This window comes from Crinia signifera, chromosome 11, assembly GCF_055691185.1.
Source record: "Crinia signifera chromosome 11, ASM5569118v1, whole genome shotgun sequence".
Taxonomy (NCBI): domain Eukaryota; kingdom Metazoa; phylum Chordata; class Amphibia; order Anura; family Myobatrachidae; genus Crinia; species Crinia signifera.
Genome location: NC_139227.1, coordinates 6,715,660 through 6,733,567, shown reverse-complemented (window position 1 = coordinate 6,733,567; position 17,908 = coordinate 6,715,660). Strand labels below are relative to the sequence as shown.

The following is a 17,908-nucleotide window of genomic DNA, read 5'->3' as shown; positions in this document are numbered from 1 at the left end:
TGGCACAATAGCTACAGTATGGCACAATAGCTACAGTATGGTACAATAGATACACTGATACCTCTTACAGCTACAGTATCATGTCTGACCTCATGTTTATTGGACACAAGAACCTGATTAACCTCATTGTGTGAATTACAAACTATTTATTCAGGTTTATATTGTAGTGAATTAAGTTATTTGTTCTTGAATTAACTAGTTGCTGCTTCAGTCTCCCTGCAATGTGTATTTTGTGCCCTCAGGTACTGAAAGGAAAATGCGAGTCTCTTACTGGATTTCTGGACCCGGGGAATTTTGAAGGCAGCCTGTAAGTTCACTTATTCTGACCTATCCTGTTGAACTGTGACGTTAGAGAATATTGTCCGTGCATGTACATAAGGAACGGTGTAATCTTCTGCCTTTCACCTGTACTGCGATCATCTGCAGGAAATCCATCAATAAGGTGTACGAGGCTTTTGTGCTGTCGGTTGGGCATCTGGATGAGCGAGTCTTCCTGGAGGATGCAGAGGAGGAAATTGGGAGTGTTGTCCGATGCCTGAATCCTGACCTGGGAACAGAGTCTGCGGAGAGAGCCCAGGTGTCCTATCATTTACAGGAGCACTTCGACAGGGTAAATATAACATTGAGCAGCCAGAAACATTGCTTCCATCTGTACAAATGTCCTGAGCAGTCAGCAAGACCAGTATGAGAAGGTGGATTTCTGTGCAGTGCGGCAGCCTACGTACGCCCTCTCAGTACTATTAGTGCTAGATGGTAGTGGTGTCACCCATGGCAACCAATTCTTCAATAGATGAAGATGGCTATAGGCAAAACAGATGGTCTGTCTGTTTTAGAAGCTTTAGTAAATGTAGTCCATAGAATGAACAGCGAGTCCCATGGTTCTGTTATCGCATATACCGTTCTCTGCAGAGTAAGACCAGGTGCTTATATTATATTATAGTGCAGACTGAGTCGGAACAATACATCATCCATATTGCTTTGTGTGTACCACTCATCTGGTTTGTCCCATCTGATGTGCTGCTGAATGCGGCAGGTAACACAACATCCAGGTATAAAATATTGGTGCTTTCACACCGCAAAACCTGCTTAGACCCGGTATTGAAAACGGTCTTAAAACCGGGCAAAGCAGGCGTAATGCCCCTTTCAGACTGCACATAAACCCGGTCTAAACAGGTTTTCTTGTGTGAAAGCAGCACGCTGCATCCACCCCCGGTCCCTCTTACCCGGGCAGCGCAGGGAATGATCGCACTGGCGGGCAGGGGGTCCCTGCAGTGTATGTTACATCAGTTTCAATCCGCTGCTGATCTCACATACGCTGCCCGCCAGTGCAATCATTTTCTTCTCTCAGCTGCGCTGCCCAGGTAGAGGGGGAGGGATGCCTCCAGGGGGTGGGGGGAGGTTTGGAAATGTGCATATCTAAGGACCGCACTGCACTGCATATTTAATGAGCGGCTTCCTGCCTGCTCATTAGATATGCACAGAGTGGGATCACTATTGGCTGGGTCCTAAATACCGTTTCAGACTGCAAAAAAACGGGTCTGAAACGGGTAGGACCCTGCTTTTTTACCGTTTCCAAATACCGTTTTTTTGGAAACGGTAAAATCACTCTGGACCTTTCAGACTGCACAGATTACCATTTTAAAACGGTTAAAAATCTGCAAAATACAGTTTTTTTAGTGCAGTCTGAAAGGGGCATAAGATGCAATGTTGAGCCTGGTTATGACCATGGAATCTCATTGGTCAATCAGATGCACCTGATTATGTTGTAGCGATAAACAGTGGCAGTATTCCATAGTGCAGACACTGGTCAATTGTGAAAGGTAAAAAGACAGGATTTTACTGGGCCAGAGAGTGATACTAACAGGTGCGATGCAGGTTGCACCCAATTCCAGGGTATCTTGGGGTGATTCTGCTTGACATGCAAAGCTGCGATCTTCTCTTATGCACATGCGCAGTCACAAAACATCGCTCCCCGGTGTGAATTGACCAGAATAAGGTCCCTTGTCCCAGGATTTTTGTGAGAAGGGTTTATGCTTCTGTTAGCGGGCCCTGTAGAGCTTTGTTAATGTGCTGTTTGATTTGCTGTTATTGTAATTATGTGTGTCTGCTGCCCGGCACTCCCTTGCTACCAAATAATAAGAAGCGGGGTAATATACATTGGGTGGCACTCAGGATGACTTTGCAATGTTCCTTCACTGCAATAGAAACCAACAGTATTCTTTACCACCACCACCACCTCCTGCACAGATTTGTTTATCTGACACCTTTTCACTGCTTGGAAGTGTAACTGGTTCCTGTTAATTCTGCCCGTTTGGGTTAATATACTAAAGTCGGTACTTGTGAGTTATCCGGGCTGCCGATTTTGTCGTTAAGGACACCCGACCGACGCGATGCCCGCGATTTAGCCCCAAATCGGGGGCATCGCGTCAGTCGTGGCCGTTATAAGGGGCCGCGACGCGATGCTCACGATTTCCCATAGACAGTAATGTTAAAAGACACGATGGACCCGATTTCCCATAGACAGTAATGTTAAAAGACGCGATGGACCCGATTTCCCATAGACAGCAATGTTAAAATAAAATGACAATATGAAATTGTCCAATATGTTTTAAAAAAAAATGTTTCATGGCCCCCCACCACCGTTAACGCCACCCCGCTATTGACGCCAACCCGAAGCGTGGCGAGCGCAGCGAGCCCGCGAGGGGCGGCGGTACGCGTCCTCCGACCTTTTCATGCCCTACTATCCACTAGGGCGTGGAGTGAGAATAGAATAGTGTGGCGAGCGCAGCGAGCCACCGAGCCCGAAGCGTGGCGAGCGCAGCGAGGGGATGCGGACACCTGTGAAGCCCGCAAGGGCACGCGGATACCTGTGAAGGTGTCCACGTCCCCTCGCGGGGCTCGCTGCGCTCGCCACGCTTCGGGCTCGGTGGCTCGCTGCGCTCGCCACACTATTCTATTCTCACTCCACGCCCTAGTGGATAGTAGGGCATGAAAAGGTCGGAGGACGCGTACCGCTGCGCTCGCCACGCTTCGGGTTGGCGTCAATAGCGGGGGGCCATGAAACATTTTTTTTTTAAAACATATTGGACAATTTCATATTGTCATTTTATTTTAACATTGCTGTCTATGGGAAATCGGGTCCATCGCGTCTTTTAACATTACTGTCTATGGGAAATCGGGTCGGAAATCGGGTCCATCGTGTCTTTTAACATTACTGTCTATGGGAAATCGTGGGCATCGCGTCGCGGCTCCTTATAACGGCCACGACCGATGCGATGCCCACGATTTCGGGCGCGATGAAAAAAATCGGCAGCCCGGATAACTCACAAGTACCCAAAAGTCTTCTATTTCTTTGAGTGGCAAGTGAATTTGTCAAAATAGGTGTGAAAATTGCCAAACAAACCATTTTAGTCTTAATGACCTGTAATGTTACCTTATATAGGAAATATAGGGGTAGGTTTATGAAGCAGTGATAAGTGGCCCATGTTAACCAATCAGCACTGAAATAACATCTATAATTTGCATCATTTAAAATTATACAGAACAGCTGATTGGTTGCCATGGGCCATCCCCCCCCCCCCCTTTCACTGCTTCATACATCTACCCCATAATCATTTAAACAAAAAAAACATTTTCTTCTTTGAATTTATATAACAAATGTGAGTGTCGCTGGCATTTTTAAGTGATATTTTGCATATCTCACAGAGATGTTGGCACTCAAAGCTTACACTGCATTAACATGCTTCAACATGGTTTTTATGACTGCATTACTTTATAGAAAATGGTGATACAGTGTATTTGGTTTGGTCATCCCACTGTCATTACATACCTATTTCTTGGTTACCTCTTTGCAGATGAAATCGCTTAGAATTTCCACTCCACTTACAAGTCTGAAGTACATAAAGGAGAGCAATCCATACACCACGCCAGTCTCCAGCGCCACGTACAGTGTCAGTCGTCTGTTTGCCATCCTCTCAGGACTAAAGCCCGCCCCCAGCGAGAGTCTGCTCCAGATCCTACGGTGAGTCCACAGGTGCCTGTTTTACCTGAACCTCTGTAAGGTTTATTGATTTTCCGGTACTTATATGTTAGTTGGGTGCCCACTAAGCAATTTGCTTAGTAGGCTATTCTGCGTAGGGAAATCGCATCGCATGGGCCATTTTAGGGCCATGCGATTTTCCTAAGTAATTTATTCACTGCTCTCTCAGACCCAGGCCATCGCATCTCACCTCCCGCAAAATCGCATGCGATTTTATAGGGTGTGTGATGCCATGGCATTAGCTATACAAAAATATGATTGTATGTCCCAAAAATAGGTATAACGCACCCCCCCCTCACTATCCACGCCACCCTGAAGCGTGGCGAGCGGCGGCGGCACGTGTTTTCCGACTTTTTCATTACCCCACTATCCATGTCGGCGTGGAGTTGATTTTATGTAGTGTGGCGAGCCGACGCCGACGTGGATAGTGGGGGTATGAAAAGGTCTGAGGACGCGTTCCGACGCCCCTCGCGGGGCTCGCTGCGCTTGCCACGCTTCGGGGTGGGGGGTGTGTAAAAAGCTATTTTTAGGACATACAATCATATTATTGTATACCTCATGTAATGGCATTGCGCACCCGATAAAATCGCATGCGATTTTGCTGGAGATGCGATGCGATATTGTGGTGTAAAATAAAATAAATTACATGAAAAAAATCGCATCGCATGCCCTTAAAATGGCCGATGCGATTTTCCTACGTTACCGTCCGTATGCTAATTAGGCGCCCAACTAACATAAGTACCGATTTTCATTTATTGCGTGTTACCGCTGTTTTACCATCTTATTCAAGTAAAAGTTATATGACCTGCATTTTTTAAACGGTGTTCTTGACCTTTTATCCGTCTCCATCGCCTGTGATTAGAACACAAAGATCACACACTTCACAGCAGCAGCATTTATCTTACCCCTTCAATGAGTTATTCATCCTAAACCCTGCTTGGGTTCAAGTAAGAGGGTAGCAGTGGCATCACTATGAGGTGATGCCACCCAAATGCTGACTCCTCCTTAGAGATAGGAGCCAGTTGCTGCACTTCGCTCCCATCGCAGTATAGTGGGTAGAACACCATGTAATCCTGGCACCCACAGACTCTCAGTTTATATGAGCACTGAGAAGTTATTATCACTATATTACACACCTGAGCGATGCGGAGCTTTATGAAATACACGGATGGGTGAATATACTTACAATAAACTCTGTGACCAACTTATTTGTGGTGCCCCTTAGTGGTCAGCAGACTGTAATACAGCAATACCACTAGAGCTGGCGGTTGGGGACTCAATGATTGGCTCCATTCTGGCTCCAATCAGCACGGCTTTCCTCGCGTGATGCAGTATATTGTCTGTCTCAGAATTGTGTGCACTGTTTGGCTACCATATTATTCGTACACACTTTGTTTCATTCATTCATTCAACCATGAAAAATAATGTAATCTGCACTTGGAAAGTTAGCATGTTATCAGGGGGTTTCATTGTGCGCTGTTTTGGAAAGGTGGATTGATGAGGAACTAGAACGGTATTTCTGGTTTATGGATAGATTGTCATTGGAGAAAATAGTCTTCTGAGGAAAACCAGTTCTAATTTTTGTGTGTACAATCTGAATGATGCCAGTTAGTGGTGAAGGGGTACTGATGCATACTGATCGTTCAGGAAGGTAATGACTTGATATTGTTATATAGGGCAGGGCATTGTCCAGATATTAGACTAGAAAATGGGGAAAAGCTCAAAACCAGAAAGTAAGATGGTAGAAGGTGCAAAGGTCCGCCAAGCACAGAGCAGTGAGGTTACACTTACAGTACGTAGATATAATATGGCTGAATACGTTCTTTATAAATAGTATGTATCTCTTGCAGATCCTACTCCAGGAACCCCACTCAGGCCATCTCCAAGTATCTGAAAGAAATGTTTGAAGTGTTTTGTGATAAGACATTGTCTGAAGGAGGAGAAAGTCAACATTGTAAAGGTGTGGCAAATGACTATTGTATACACACATTCGCACGCAATATTACACAATGAGATGTTCCAGAGCATTTGGATACTAGCCTCTTGTCACTCAGTATAGTAAAGAAAAAAATAATGAAATTACAAGTGCCAGGCTCAGCTTCTCTCCTATAATCCAGTGTTAGAGTCTGTGTGAATGAACATATATTTTTATTTGTATTCAATTAAAATATTAAAGACGCGCAACATAGAATTAACCTAATTAACTTCCAGTTAGGTGAGATCAATCCGTAACACTTTCCGTAGAGGCTAGTGGCAAATTGTGAAAACATTATGTGCTTTGATGAGGTTATCAGTATATACCAGGGGTTCCCAATCTTTTTTGAATCACGGCACCCTAGAGTATCAAAATTTTTTCACGGCACCCCTAGGCCAAAAATAAATTTATTAGATTGGGTTTATATGTGATTCTTTGGGTCAGGTATGTGGTAAAGGACAGGATTTTCTTCTGTTTGTACACATTTTATGATTGGCAGCCACCAGCATTGCTTTTGCTTATAAATAATGAACCATTAATAATTTGAGTTGGTCCTGGACTACCAACCCAGGGCACCCCTGCATGTGTCCCGAGGCACCCCAGGGAGCCACGGCACACAGTTTGGGAACCACTGGTATATACTGTAGGCAGTTTTGCCATCCGCGATAAGATGGATCAGATTGTCCGCCATCAATGATACAACTACCAAATAATGATTTACCACCAAGAATGTACAATTACTGCTAAGTGCATGCAATACACATTCAGAATTCACACTGCACAAGGTTGACACAAGCAAAAGATCGACATGGAAATGGTCGATATGTTTTTCAGGAGGGTTTTTTGTTTTTTGGTCATCAATCTGTACATTACACCACGTGAACCCCAAATTACCACGCACCCTCGCATGATTCACTTTGGGCCAGGCGCCTTAGTCCACTACCATTGCACTCGCCACACGCTACCATCTACATGGGCTCAAATTGGGAACAGTATGAAAAATTCCACAAAAATTACTAAAACATCTCGTTGACCTTTTGTGTCAACCATTTGATGTCAACTGATTGACACCACTAGCAGTAAGATAGAAAAGAGTAATATTAATTCAGTACTGTATTGCAGGAAATATATAGTATCATGTGAGTGCAGCATCTTTGGAGTTTTATATTGCAGTTACTGTACATGTGGTCATCCGTCTGATATTATTTCCACAAAGAGAGATTATAGGACTATAAAAAATACACAAGTAAGCTAAAAATGACTGCAGATAATTATATTCTGGCCTGTAATGGGGATAAGATGCATAAAATGTACAAACATATAACTCATTTGCCGTGGTAGCTTATCCTTTACATATATTCCAGATATTGCTAAGAAATACTTCAGGCTGGCCGAGATGCTTTATTATAAAGTCCTGGAAACCATTATTGAGCAGGAAAGGAAACGGCTGGGCGATATGGATCTCTCTGTAAGTAGCCATAATACATGATTCCCCCATTCAGCCTCCTGTTGTACCCTATCGTACATCTATTGTGATGTGTAAGTAGAAGGGAGTCCAATCTGTTGGTTGTTACAGTGTGGTGCTGAAATGACACTAATATTTTCTCACCTGTGATTGGCAGAATATGGTGTTCTCCTGGCACCTTTTTATTTAGCCTTTCTAATGTAGTAATGTGCTCGGTATATACCTACAGTTTTTGGAATATTCCGGATTTTGGGTATCCGGCTAAGGGATACACTGTATCTGAGTGAGATGGTTAGACACACCAATGACATACAGGTGTTTAGTTTATAGTCCAGTCATTCACTGGCAGCAATAGGAATGCCTTACACAAGGCATGTAGTACCAGCGGCAGTATGCAATCTCATTGGGTTCCTGGCTTCTTGGCGTTGCCCAGTTCTGGAAAGATGACAAGTATTTCTGTAGCTAAAACTACAGGTGATCTCAGTGTGAAGATGAACACTCCCTTGTTATAATGGTTCAGTATCTGACCCCGTGGTTCTGGATTCTTAGTACACCAGGAAAATGTGACCTGTTTGGATCACCTGTATAACAGACAGGAGACCGGGATCTCCAATGCTGCATCCTACCATTATCCGCACATAAGGCTAATATAGGGAGCCCAGGAGGGGACACTCCTCGTTACTTGTGTAGGACACGCTCTTGTACATGGACACCTGGATGTACTTTCTCAGATGAATGCAACTCTCAGGTGTAACCTAAGGACCTTAAATGTAAATGGGAGCGATATCTAGGTGTCTTGTGCGCTGAATCCTATTTAAACTTTCACTTGATTCCTATCTGATATCCGAGTCCTCTAGCTCAGGAGTACGGGACGCTGCTGTGGAACTACACATTTCAGCATGCCCTAAAAACAAAACTCTGGCAGGACATGCTGGGATGTGTAGTTCCACAGCAGTTGGGAGTGCCGCAGGTCGTCTGCCCCTGCAGTAGGTAATGAATTTGTTTACTTTTTTGGTACTTATTTCCTAGCATGGCGCCCGCAATTTTGATTGTATTGATCGGGTCGGAAAAATCGCGTCGATCGCATGCCAACCAAATCGCATGCGATGCGATCAACCCGATTTTTACATTGGAATCAATGTAAAATGGTCCCTGAGAGCCCGATTTTACATTGATTTCAATGAAAAAAGCCCCAAAATCCCCCATTTTAATAGAAAATCCCCTCATGTTTTAAATGCCCCCCCCCCCAATGTTAACGCCACCCCACTATTGACGCCAACCTGAAGCGTGGCGAGCCCGCAAGGGGCGGCGGTACGCGTCCTCCGACCTTTTCATTCCCCCACTATCCACGTCGGCGTGGAGTCGATTTTATATAGTGTGGCGAGCGCAGCGAACCACCGAGCCCGAAGCATGGCGAGCGCACGTGCATAACTGCGCTCGCCTCACTTTATAAAATCAACTCCACGCCAATGTGGATAGTGGGGGTATGAAAAGGTCGGAGGACGCGTACCGCTGTGCTCGCCACGCTTCGGGTTGACGTCAATAGTGGGGTGGCGTTAACAATGGGGGGGCATTAACCATACTCAATGAGAAATTGGCCCATTTCCCATTGTCCCCTATGGGAAAATCGCGTTGGTCGCATCGCGGCCCATTATAATGGGCCGCGATGGATGTGACCAAGCGATTTTCTCTTTCACCGGCAAATTAGCAGGTGATTGACAGAAAATCGGGTCCATCGCGTTGATTGTATGCCTTAAGTACCTTACACTTAAGGCATACAATCAATGAGACGGGCGCCGTGCTAGGAAAGAAGTACCACTTTTTTTTTTCTCTGTTTTGTCATTTTTTTAAACTTGACACACTATAAAAGATCACCCGTGGGTGAGAACTGGTGGGCGCCACTAGAATGGGGTGTTTTTGCCAGCTGCTCACACACACACAGGGGAAGGTCAGTCCCCAACAACAAAGCATATATAAAAAAAAAGGTAATAAGTGGAGCGCTCAAAAAGATTGGATCAATTGGGTATCACATTAATATGCAAATTATCAGCAACAGGAGAGTTCCTAACGCGTCTCGTTGTCTCCTGACAACTTTTTCAAAGGTGTGATACTCTGGGACACAATTGTAGGCTGTTCCCATGCAGAGATTGAATGCAATCATCTGTTACATTGCATTCAATCTCTGAATTTTCCAAGAAAAGGGTCTACAGTAATCACTGCACGTGGCTGAGCTACAAAGTACGGACTTGAATAAAATCTGGTTAATCTATTTGCTGTCAGTGTTCAATCACTTCTGTACACATGGTATAATCCCCATTACAGGTTGAGTATCACTTATCCAAAATGCTCGGGACCAGGAGAATTTTGGATAATGAATTATTCCGTATTTCGGAATATTTTAATATTTCAATGATGTATCTTGAGGTATCTTGCATTTATGTTGTACATATACATCAAACACATGAAATACACACAAATATATTTTATTTGTGCATAAAACAAGGTTTCAAAACATGAAACAAAGTTTGTGTACAATCTCAGCCACTGAATTTAAATAACAAGCAATCAAAGTCTTGTACATATATAGTGCCAGTTACATACCATGTCCTCAGTAGTGCCAGTTACATATCATTGCCTCAGTAGTGCTGTAACAGATGTCCCCAGTATGTTTTTAGCAACAAAAAAATAAAACATTTTTGTTCACTTTCTGGAATGTATGGTCTTCGGAATAATTCGGATACGGGATACTCAACCTGTACAAGAACGTGATTTGATGAAAGAAAAAGTTGTTATCTTTCTGCCTATGCAGTAAAGAAAGGGGAAGATCATTTATTTCAGTGGAGAAAATACACCTGCAATGATTTTATAAAACGTTATAGCAAAGCAGAATTGTCTGTTTTAGTAAATTTATTAATGAGAACTGTTTATTTCCAGCAATTGGATACATCTGGTTAATAATGTGTTTCCTGACTTTGCAGAATATTTTGGATCAGGAAATCTTCCACAAGTCCTTAGTGGCATGCTGCCTTGAAATAACCATCTTCTCCTACAAACCGCCTGGCACCTTCCCCCAAACTATGGTCATGTTTGACTTGGCGCCCTACCATTTTTACAAGGTACTGAACACTGAACACTAGAACATTAATTGGATACAGAAAGAAAATATTGACAGCGCCTGAACTGCTGCAGCCTAACAAAACACCTAGAGATTCCTGAATCTCTAACCATACAACAATATACAACAATGGTGTCTGTGGGTGGCGCTGCAGCCCCTTCTTAGCGAGATGATAAATTTCTATCACCAAAAGGAATCCATCCACCAATCTTCCGTCCAGTCGTATGCACATAGGGAACCTTCCCCAGGTCAGTCCTATATTCCCATTATACGACTGGACGGAAGATTGGTGGATTGATTCCTTTTGGTGATAGAAATGTATCATCTCGCTAAGAAGGGACTGCAGCGCCACCCACAGACACCATTGTTGTACTAGAACATTAATGATGATGCATATTACACCTTATATTGCTGGTGCTCGTCGTTGTGAACCTCATAGACCACAATTAAAGAGACCCTCAGGGGGGCATACCCAGCTAAGTGCATCTCCCATTTTTCAGTTATAGCAGGTTTCAAATTCTCACATTATTCAATAATAAAAAAAATTCCTGCAAGAATCCAAGTAACATTGGATAAAAAATGTAATCATTACAAATAACTAAATGTAAATGTGTCAATAACTGCTCCAAAGAAAATATTTTAAGATTTAAAATTGCTTTCTGAATCTCTCATCCTATTAAATGTCCCCCATCATGCCAATATATTAATCATGTGTGAAAGCATTCTGTTTTTCATACATTCCCTTTAAAACCTATATGTTGCTATGGAGTATGACCTCCAGAACCAGAGACGGTTCAGCATTATGGCAGAGGAAACTGAAACTTCCCGTTCACTATTCTCCTCTTGTCCTCGGTAGGTTATTGAGCTTCTTATTAAGGCAGAAGACGGCCTCTGTCGGGAAGTGGTAAAACACCTGAACCAGATTGAAGAGCAGATCCTGGAGAGCATGGCATGGGCACACGACTCCCCATTGTGGGACAAAATTAAGGACAACGATGGCAAAGTTCCGCTCTGTGAAGAGGTACAGGAATAATCTACATCTCCTCTGGTTATGATTCATGTATTTCAGGGCTGGGAATGGACCTAGAAATAACCTGGCCTGGTGTCAGACACTGAGGAAGGGTTATGTTGTGTGCGACTGAGTCTGTATACAGAACAGGACTTGTATTGGAATAAAGCTGTGGCTGCTGTTCTTGCGTTAGTAAAAAATATGCACTTCAGAGACTCAGTCGCACAAAGATATAAGTGTCCGATATCAAATTAATCTGCAGTCTTGTGCGACCTAGTCATATTGCAGTTAAATGTGGCCGTGCACTACTGTGACTTATCGCCAGCTGACCGCCCTCAACCCATCCAGGACCTTCCCAGGCTGCAGGATCGTATGTGATATATCACATGCAATTCTTCTGCAGGTTATATATCGCATGCAATCCCAGCAAGGGCAGCCGGAGGCTACGTGCAGCTCTTGTGATCTACTAGGGGCTCCACTCCGATGCTCATTGGATCGGATCTACAGCACATGCGACATTGCCCAATCAGTGTATGGCCACCTTAATATGACGATGCTACAAAATGTATACAAAGTAGTACCCGCACTCGCACTTACCGGTGGTCAGCGTGAGGGGTGCCCAAAAGGTCACACCGCGGTGTGCCAATTATAGTCCAGAAATCCACTAAAGGAAATGAGCACTCACCTCCAAGTTTTTAACTAAAAAAACTTTGCATTTATTGAAAAAAAGGAAGAATAGGTTTTTACACATACCAAGTTTAGAAAGAAGAGTATAGAGAGGTTGGCGGCGCCAAGAGTTGCAGCCGTGGGTATATTTGTGGGGCACTAGCTCCCCTTGGGTACACGTTCAAAAAGCAAAGATAAATATAGTCGCACGCTAATAGGTTTAATACCAAGTTTAAGCTGTCAGTTTTTCCAAAAACTGTCCCAACGTTTCGATCCCAGTCCGGGATCTTTATCAAGGGGGGTCACCAAGGTACAACAGCTTAAAGAGAGAAAAAAAAGCCAGCAGTCCAGAGGTCCTTCTGTTACAGCGCACAGTGATGCTACAAAATGGTCATGTGACATGGCGTGCTAAGAGGCACTGTTTGGCGTGACTGCAGCAAAGATGTATGACATCTGTACATTATGTGGGGTGCACAAGGGCATGGGAGTCAGGAGAGTAGTGCAGGCGGAGGATGAAGGAAAGGAGGTTCTAGTAGGAGTTTGTGGACAAAGTGGAATAATTAGAGATAGCAAGAAAACAGTGGAGTGAAAATGAGGTGGCAAAAGGAATATTATCACCACTTAGAATAATGGAAGGTAATTCAGAGGACTGACAATGTAGGAATTCCAGCAACATTCTCATTGGTTTGTTAGACAGGACATAGGTCAGAAAATGACAGTAAAGGGAGAGACCCCACATTACAAAGCTGCCAAGGAAAGTTTTGTTAGAGGAGAGCCAGAGTTTAAGGTGAAAGATTGTGCATAATGTGGAGGCCGGTGAGTTACAGACAACACGGTAGAAGAGGAGAGCGGGAAATAACAGGATGAGGCTGGAAATATTGTCCAAAAAAAGGGGTGATGTGGAGAGAGCATGGAGAAGAGGCACAGTGAGGTGGATGCAGATGTAAATCTGGACCCGTTTAGGGAATATAATAACCAGAAATTTTATTGTACATAAAAATAAAGACAGTTTAAAAAACAGTAAAAAGTGCAAGTGCCAATTTTTACAAAAGTGCAAATGCAATATAATACATATACATGTAATGTATTTCACAAAAAACGGGGACAGATATGGTATTAATCTCACCAAACAAAGGGAGTGCGGTGGGCTTGGTGCTTTGCAGTTGGTAATCCCGGGGAAGCAGCTGGGTGCACCACCGCACAGGCTTGGTTAATACCAGTATCAGATGGATCGTCTCCCGTCAATGTTTTAGCATCCCGCGTAACATGTTTTGGAGGTAACTCCTTCTTCAGACGTGGATGCTAATACGTTGAAGGCTCCGGTATTTAAACCTATTTCATTAATTCAAACGTCCCACACCTGTGGGGTACTTCCGCATATCTCGTATTTGCGGAAGTGACGTTTTCTGATGTGTCCGTCTGGGAATGATTCCCCCTTTACAACGTCATTCATTCTAATCGCAGGACTTCCGGATTTCAGATGAGGATGTGACGTTTATGCGTGTCAAATCACTTCTTCCTGCGTTCCACTGCTCCGTTTTGCGGAGCAGTCTATGTTGGTACTTTATTCCTTTTAGATGTGGCTTTTGTATTGGGGGAATATTCATGGTCGAAAAACGCTTTCTGTATGATGCCATGAATTAGATAATTTTTTTCTCTCTTTCTCCCTTCAAGACATATGAAACCAATTCCGCCATTTTGAAAGAGGGCATTCTTTTGCTTTTATGCAGTGGTTTTCCATACTCATGGTGAAGGACCTAACAGATAGGATGCCACATCTAAAAAAACTAAGCCCTACTTTGTATTCAGGCTGTGTCCATCCCTATATGTGGCATCCTCTTTTTCCGGATGGGTTAACTAATAGTAAAAACGATAAGTAAAAGAGACAATAAAGATAATATTAATAACATGGATAAGATAAGCACAAACCACAATAAAAATCATTCTAAAAACCATTTAAGTTCAAACTCTATATTTAACCCATTAGGGACTAAAGTGTCAAGTGCAAAGATCCAGCGCATCTCGCTTTGGGCCAGACGTTTTTCTGTATTTCTGTCTTTCCAGCTGTTTTTTATGATTTGAATTCCCAAAAATCTTTTTATGTGCTTTTCTTTGCTGGAATGTTTGGTTTTAAAGTGCTCCGAGACTGAGTGACTTACAAGTCCTTTTCTAATATTGTATATATGCTCTGCTAGTCTTACTTTTAGGCTTCTAGACGTTTTGCCCACATATATATAGCCACATTCAAGGAAATAAATTACGTTCCTTGAGTGGCACGTAATAAAATCTTTAATTTTATAGTTTTTTCCTTTTATATTGAATTCTGTGCTCTTTCTTTTAATATTAGATTTTGTTGTAGTTTTGCATATTAGGCATTCTCCACATCTGTGGAAGCCTAAATTCCTTGTGCTTGGTGTTTTTTCTTGCAGGGCACTTTTAACCAATTTATTCTTCAAGGAGTTCGCTCTCCTATAGATAAAAGAGGGTTTGGGGGGTATGATGTTACCTATTACGGGATCATCTCTTAATATGTTCCAGTTTTTATATATCACATGTTCTAATTTTTTGTGGTGACTCCCGTACTGGCTTATGAAGGACCACTCATGTTTTTTGCGATTGTTTCCAGTTTTTTCCCTTTCTGTAAGAAGGTGGTCTCTTTTTCATATGTCTTGAAGGGAGAAAGAGAGAAAAAAAAATGATCTAATTCATGGCATCATACAGAAAACATAAAGCGTTTTTCGACCATGAATATTCCCCCAATACAAAAGCCACATCTAAAAGGAATAAAGTACCAACATAGACTGCTCCGCAAAACGGAGCAGTGGAACGCAGGAAGAAGTGATTTGACACGCATAAACGTCACATCCTCATCTGAAATCCGGAAGTCCTGCGATTAGAATGAATGACGCGGTAAAGGGGGAATCATTCCCAGACGGACACATCAGAAAACGTCACTTCCGCAAATACGAGATATGCGGAAGTACCCCACAGGTGTGGGACGTTTGAATTAATGAAATAGGTTTAAATACCGGAGCCTTCAACGTATTAGCATCCACGTCTGAAGAAGGAGTTACCTCCAAAACATGTTACGCGGGATGCTAAAACATTGACGGGAGACGATCCATCTGATACTGGTATTAACCAAGCCTGTGCGGTGGTGCACCCAGCTGCTTCCCCGGGATTACCAACTGCAAAGCACCAAGCCCACCGCACTCCCTTTGTTTGGTGAGATTAATACCATATCTGTCCCCGTTTTTTGTGAAATACATTACATGTATATGTATTATATTGCATTTGCACTTTTGTAAAAATTGGCACTTGCACTTTTTACTGTTTTTTACTGTTTTTTAAACTGTCTTTATTTTTATGTACAATAAAATTTCTGGTTATTATATTCCCTAAACGGGTCCAGATTTATTTTAAGCATATCAGCTCAAATACCCTTGCGCCATTTCTCTGCAGACCTAAAAAAACTTTTTTGGTCCACTACACAAGAGTCAGTGTTGCTCTTTAGATTGGTCAGCAGAGGGCAGCAGGGTTGGAGAGCTCAAATAGTGCGCAAACAGTGTCATCCAAAACCCACTCCAGGGTGCAGATGTAAGGGCAGGATATAGATCACGTACACAAGGTACAGAAAGTTTGAAAGGAAACAGCTTTAGGAGATTGATGTAAAAAGTAGTAGGGTAGTTACACAGTATAAATGTTTGGAAGGTCCCGCACACAAGCTTACACTCCTTAGGGAAACAGCCAGTGATACACAAGGATTGGCCCACCAAAGGCAAAGGTTCTTGGTGAGTTGTATGACCCAGCAATGTTGGCCGTGGGATGGGAAAGTGAGAAAGAGAAAATAAGGGATGATATGTTTGGGCTTTACAGTAGGATAGGAAAGGTTTATGAAGGTTTTGGGTTATTTTATTACATGAGACAGGGCCGGATTAAAGGGGGGGTACAGGGACTCAGTGGGGCCCAGTCATCTAGGGGCCCCCTGTGGTTGGTGCCTTTGGGGTAATTAATCCCACTATATGCATAATTTTTGTTTGTGTGCCCTATAACTACTGAAATGGTTCTTTAGGGATACCACACCGGGGATTATATTCATTTCGCTGCCTATGGTCACCTTGGTTACTGTACCAATGAAAATGCATAAAATGAAAATCAATATGTGACTGATGTATGATCTATATATATGATAGACCATTAGACCAATCGCACAACATTTATGAATTATCAAATTTAAATCTTGTGCCATTTATCTTAAAAGGTCTATAATAAAAGTTATGTTTTAAACTAATTTTGCATTCAATTTCTTAAGATTGCGCCCAAAAAGCGTTTTCTTTCTTTTGGTTACCCATTGACCAATAATATACTGCCTTTACTCTGTGTTTTGACAGTGTAATATTCTCCTGTGCCGTTTGTGGCCAGTAATGACAAGTGGGAGGGGGACCCCCTGTCAAAAGTGACTCCGGGCCCTGCGAAGGCTTAATCCGGCCCTGCCATGAGATAATACCCAGGCTGCATCTTAAGTGCCCCTACACTGGTCTGACTTGCCTGAGGCACAAGTCGGACCCGATTTCCCTTGAACTTCCCCGGCAGTGCTTACATCTGCGTCGGCACTTGATGTGCCATTTTTACATGCGATTAACCGTCTGTGTATCATGTACAACCTCCTACCCAACGCGCACTGGACTGCGCATCCATTCAGATGTCACACGCCTGCGATTTGGCCTCTTCATCTGAATTCTCAGCCCGATGTGTCTGAATCGGATGAAAACAGGCCACATCGCACCAGTGTATGGACACCTTTAGATTGCTAGCTGTCAGTAAGGGATGCGGTCATCTATTAGAATGAACTTAGGTCTACAGTCATTAGGTCGACCCCACTAGGTCAACTGGCAGGAAGGTCAACCTGACTTAAGGTCGACATGGGCCAAGGTCGACATGACTTAAGGTTGCATTTGCATAAAGGTCGACATGAGGAAGGTCGACTGATCATAAGGTCGACATGGGGTTTTTCACTGTTTTTTGAGCCGACAGGCGCTATTTCATGCCCTACCATCCACTAGGGCGTGGAGGAGGTTATTAAAGCTGTGGCGAGCGATGCGAGGGTCCGATTCTCATTGCCAACTGTGTCCATGTCGACTGTGTCGACATTCGGATAAAAAAACAGTGAAAAACCCGTGTCGACCTTATGACCAGTCGACCTTCCTCATGTCGACCGTTATGCAAATTCGACCTTAAGTCATGTCGACCTTGGCCCATGTCGACCTTAAATCAGGTCGACCTAGTGGGGTCGACCTAATGACTGTAGACCTAAGTTCATTCTGATAGATGTACCGATTCCGTCAGTAAAATCAAAATTTCCACCTGTCAGTACAGATAGAGAAAAAAATATTAGGAAAACTCAAGGGATTCATATCCGTATGTTGTGCTGAACTCTCAGATGAATGGATTTACAGCTTATGAAGTGTGAACCTGTTTTGACATTGCATAATGTTAGTAAAACAAGCATTGGTAATAGGGAGGCCAATGCTGGGATTCAGGATTGAAAAACTGTCAGTACCGGGATTCCCAGGATTTGCCTCCTGATGATGTGCTGGAAATTGCTAAGAAACAGTTCTTAAAATAAATATATATTTGTT

At 43.2% G+C, this 17,908-nt stretch overlaps 1 protein-coding gene and 1 long non-coding RNA gene across 4 annotated transcripts in view; one reads left to right on the top strand and one right to left on the bottom strand.

Moving 5' to 3' along the window:
* RBL2 (RB transcriptional corepressor like 2) overlaps positions 1-17,908 on the top strand; it is a 62,279-nt gene that overhangs the window by 33,049 nt on the left and 11,322 nt on the right. For both annotated transcript variants that reach the window (XM_083164581.1, XM_083164582.1), the window contains exons 7-13: positions 243-307; positions 427-610; positions 3,855-4,021; positions 5,890-5,999; positions 7,379-7,482; positions 10,458-10,595; positions 11,451-11,615. In XM_083164581.1, coding sequence (XP_083020707.1) covers positions 243-307; positions 427-610; positions 3,855-4,021; positions 5,890-5,999; positions 7,379-7,482; positions 10,458-10,595; positions 11,451-11,615 — 933 coding nt within the window. The remainder of the gene's footprint in view (positions 1-242; positions 308-426; positions 611-3,854; positions 4,022-5,889; positions 6,000-7,378; positions 7,483-10,457; positions 10,596-11,450; positions 11,616-17,908) is intronic.
* LOC146045609 (uncharacterized) overlaps positions 4,658-17,908 on the bottom strand; it is a 104,809-nt gene continuing 91,558 nt past the window's right edge. For both annotated transcript variants that reach the window (XR_014465521.1, XR_014465523.1), the window contains one exon: positions 4,658-5,929. This is a non-coding gene — a long non-coding RNA (uncharacterized LOC146045609). The remainder of the gene's footprint in view (positions 5,930-17,908) is intronic.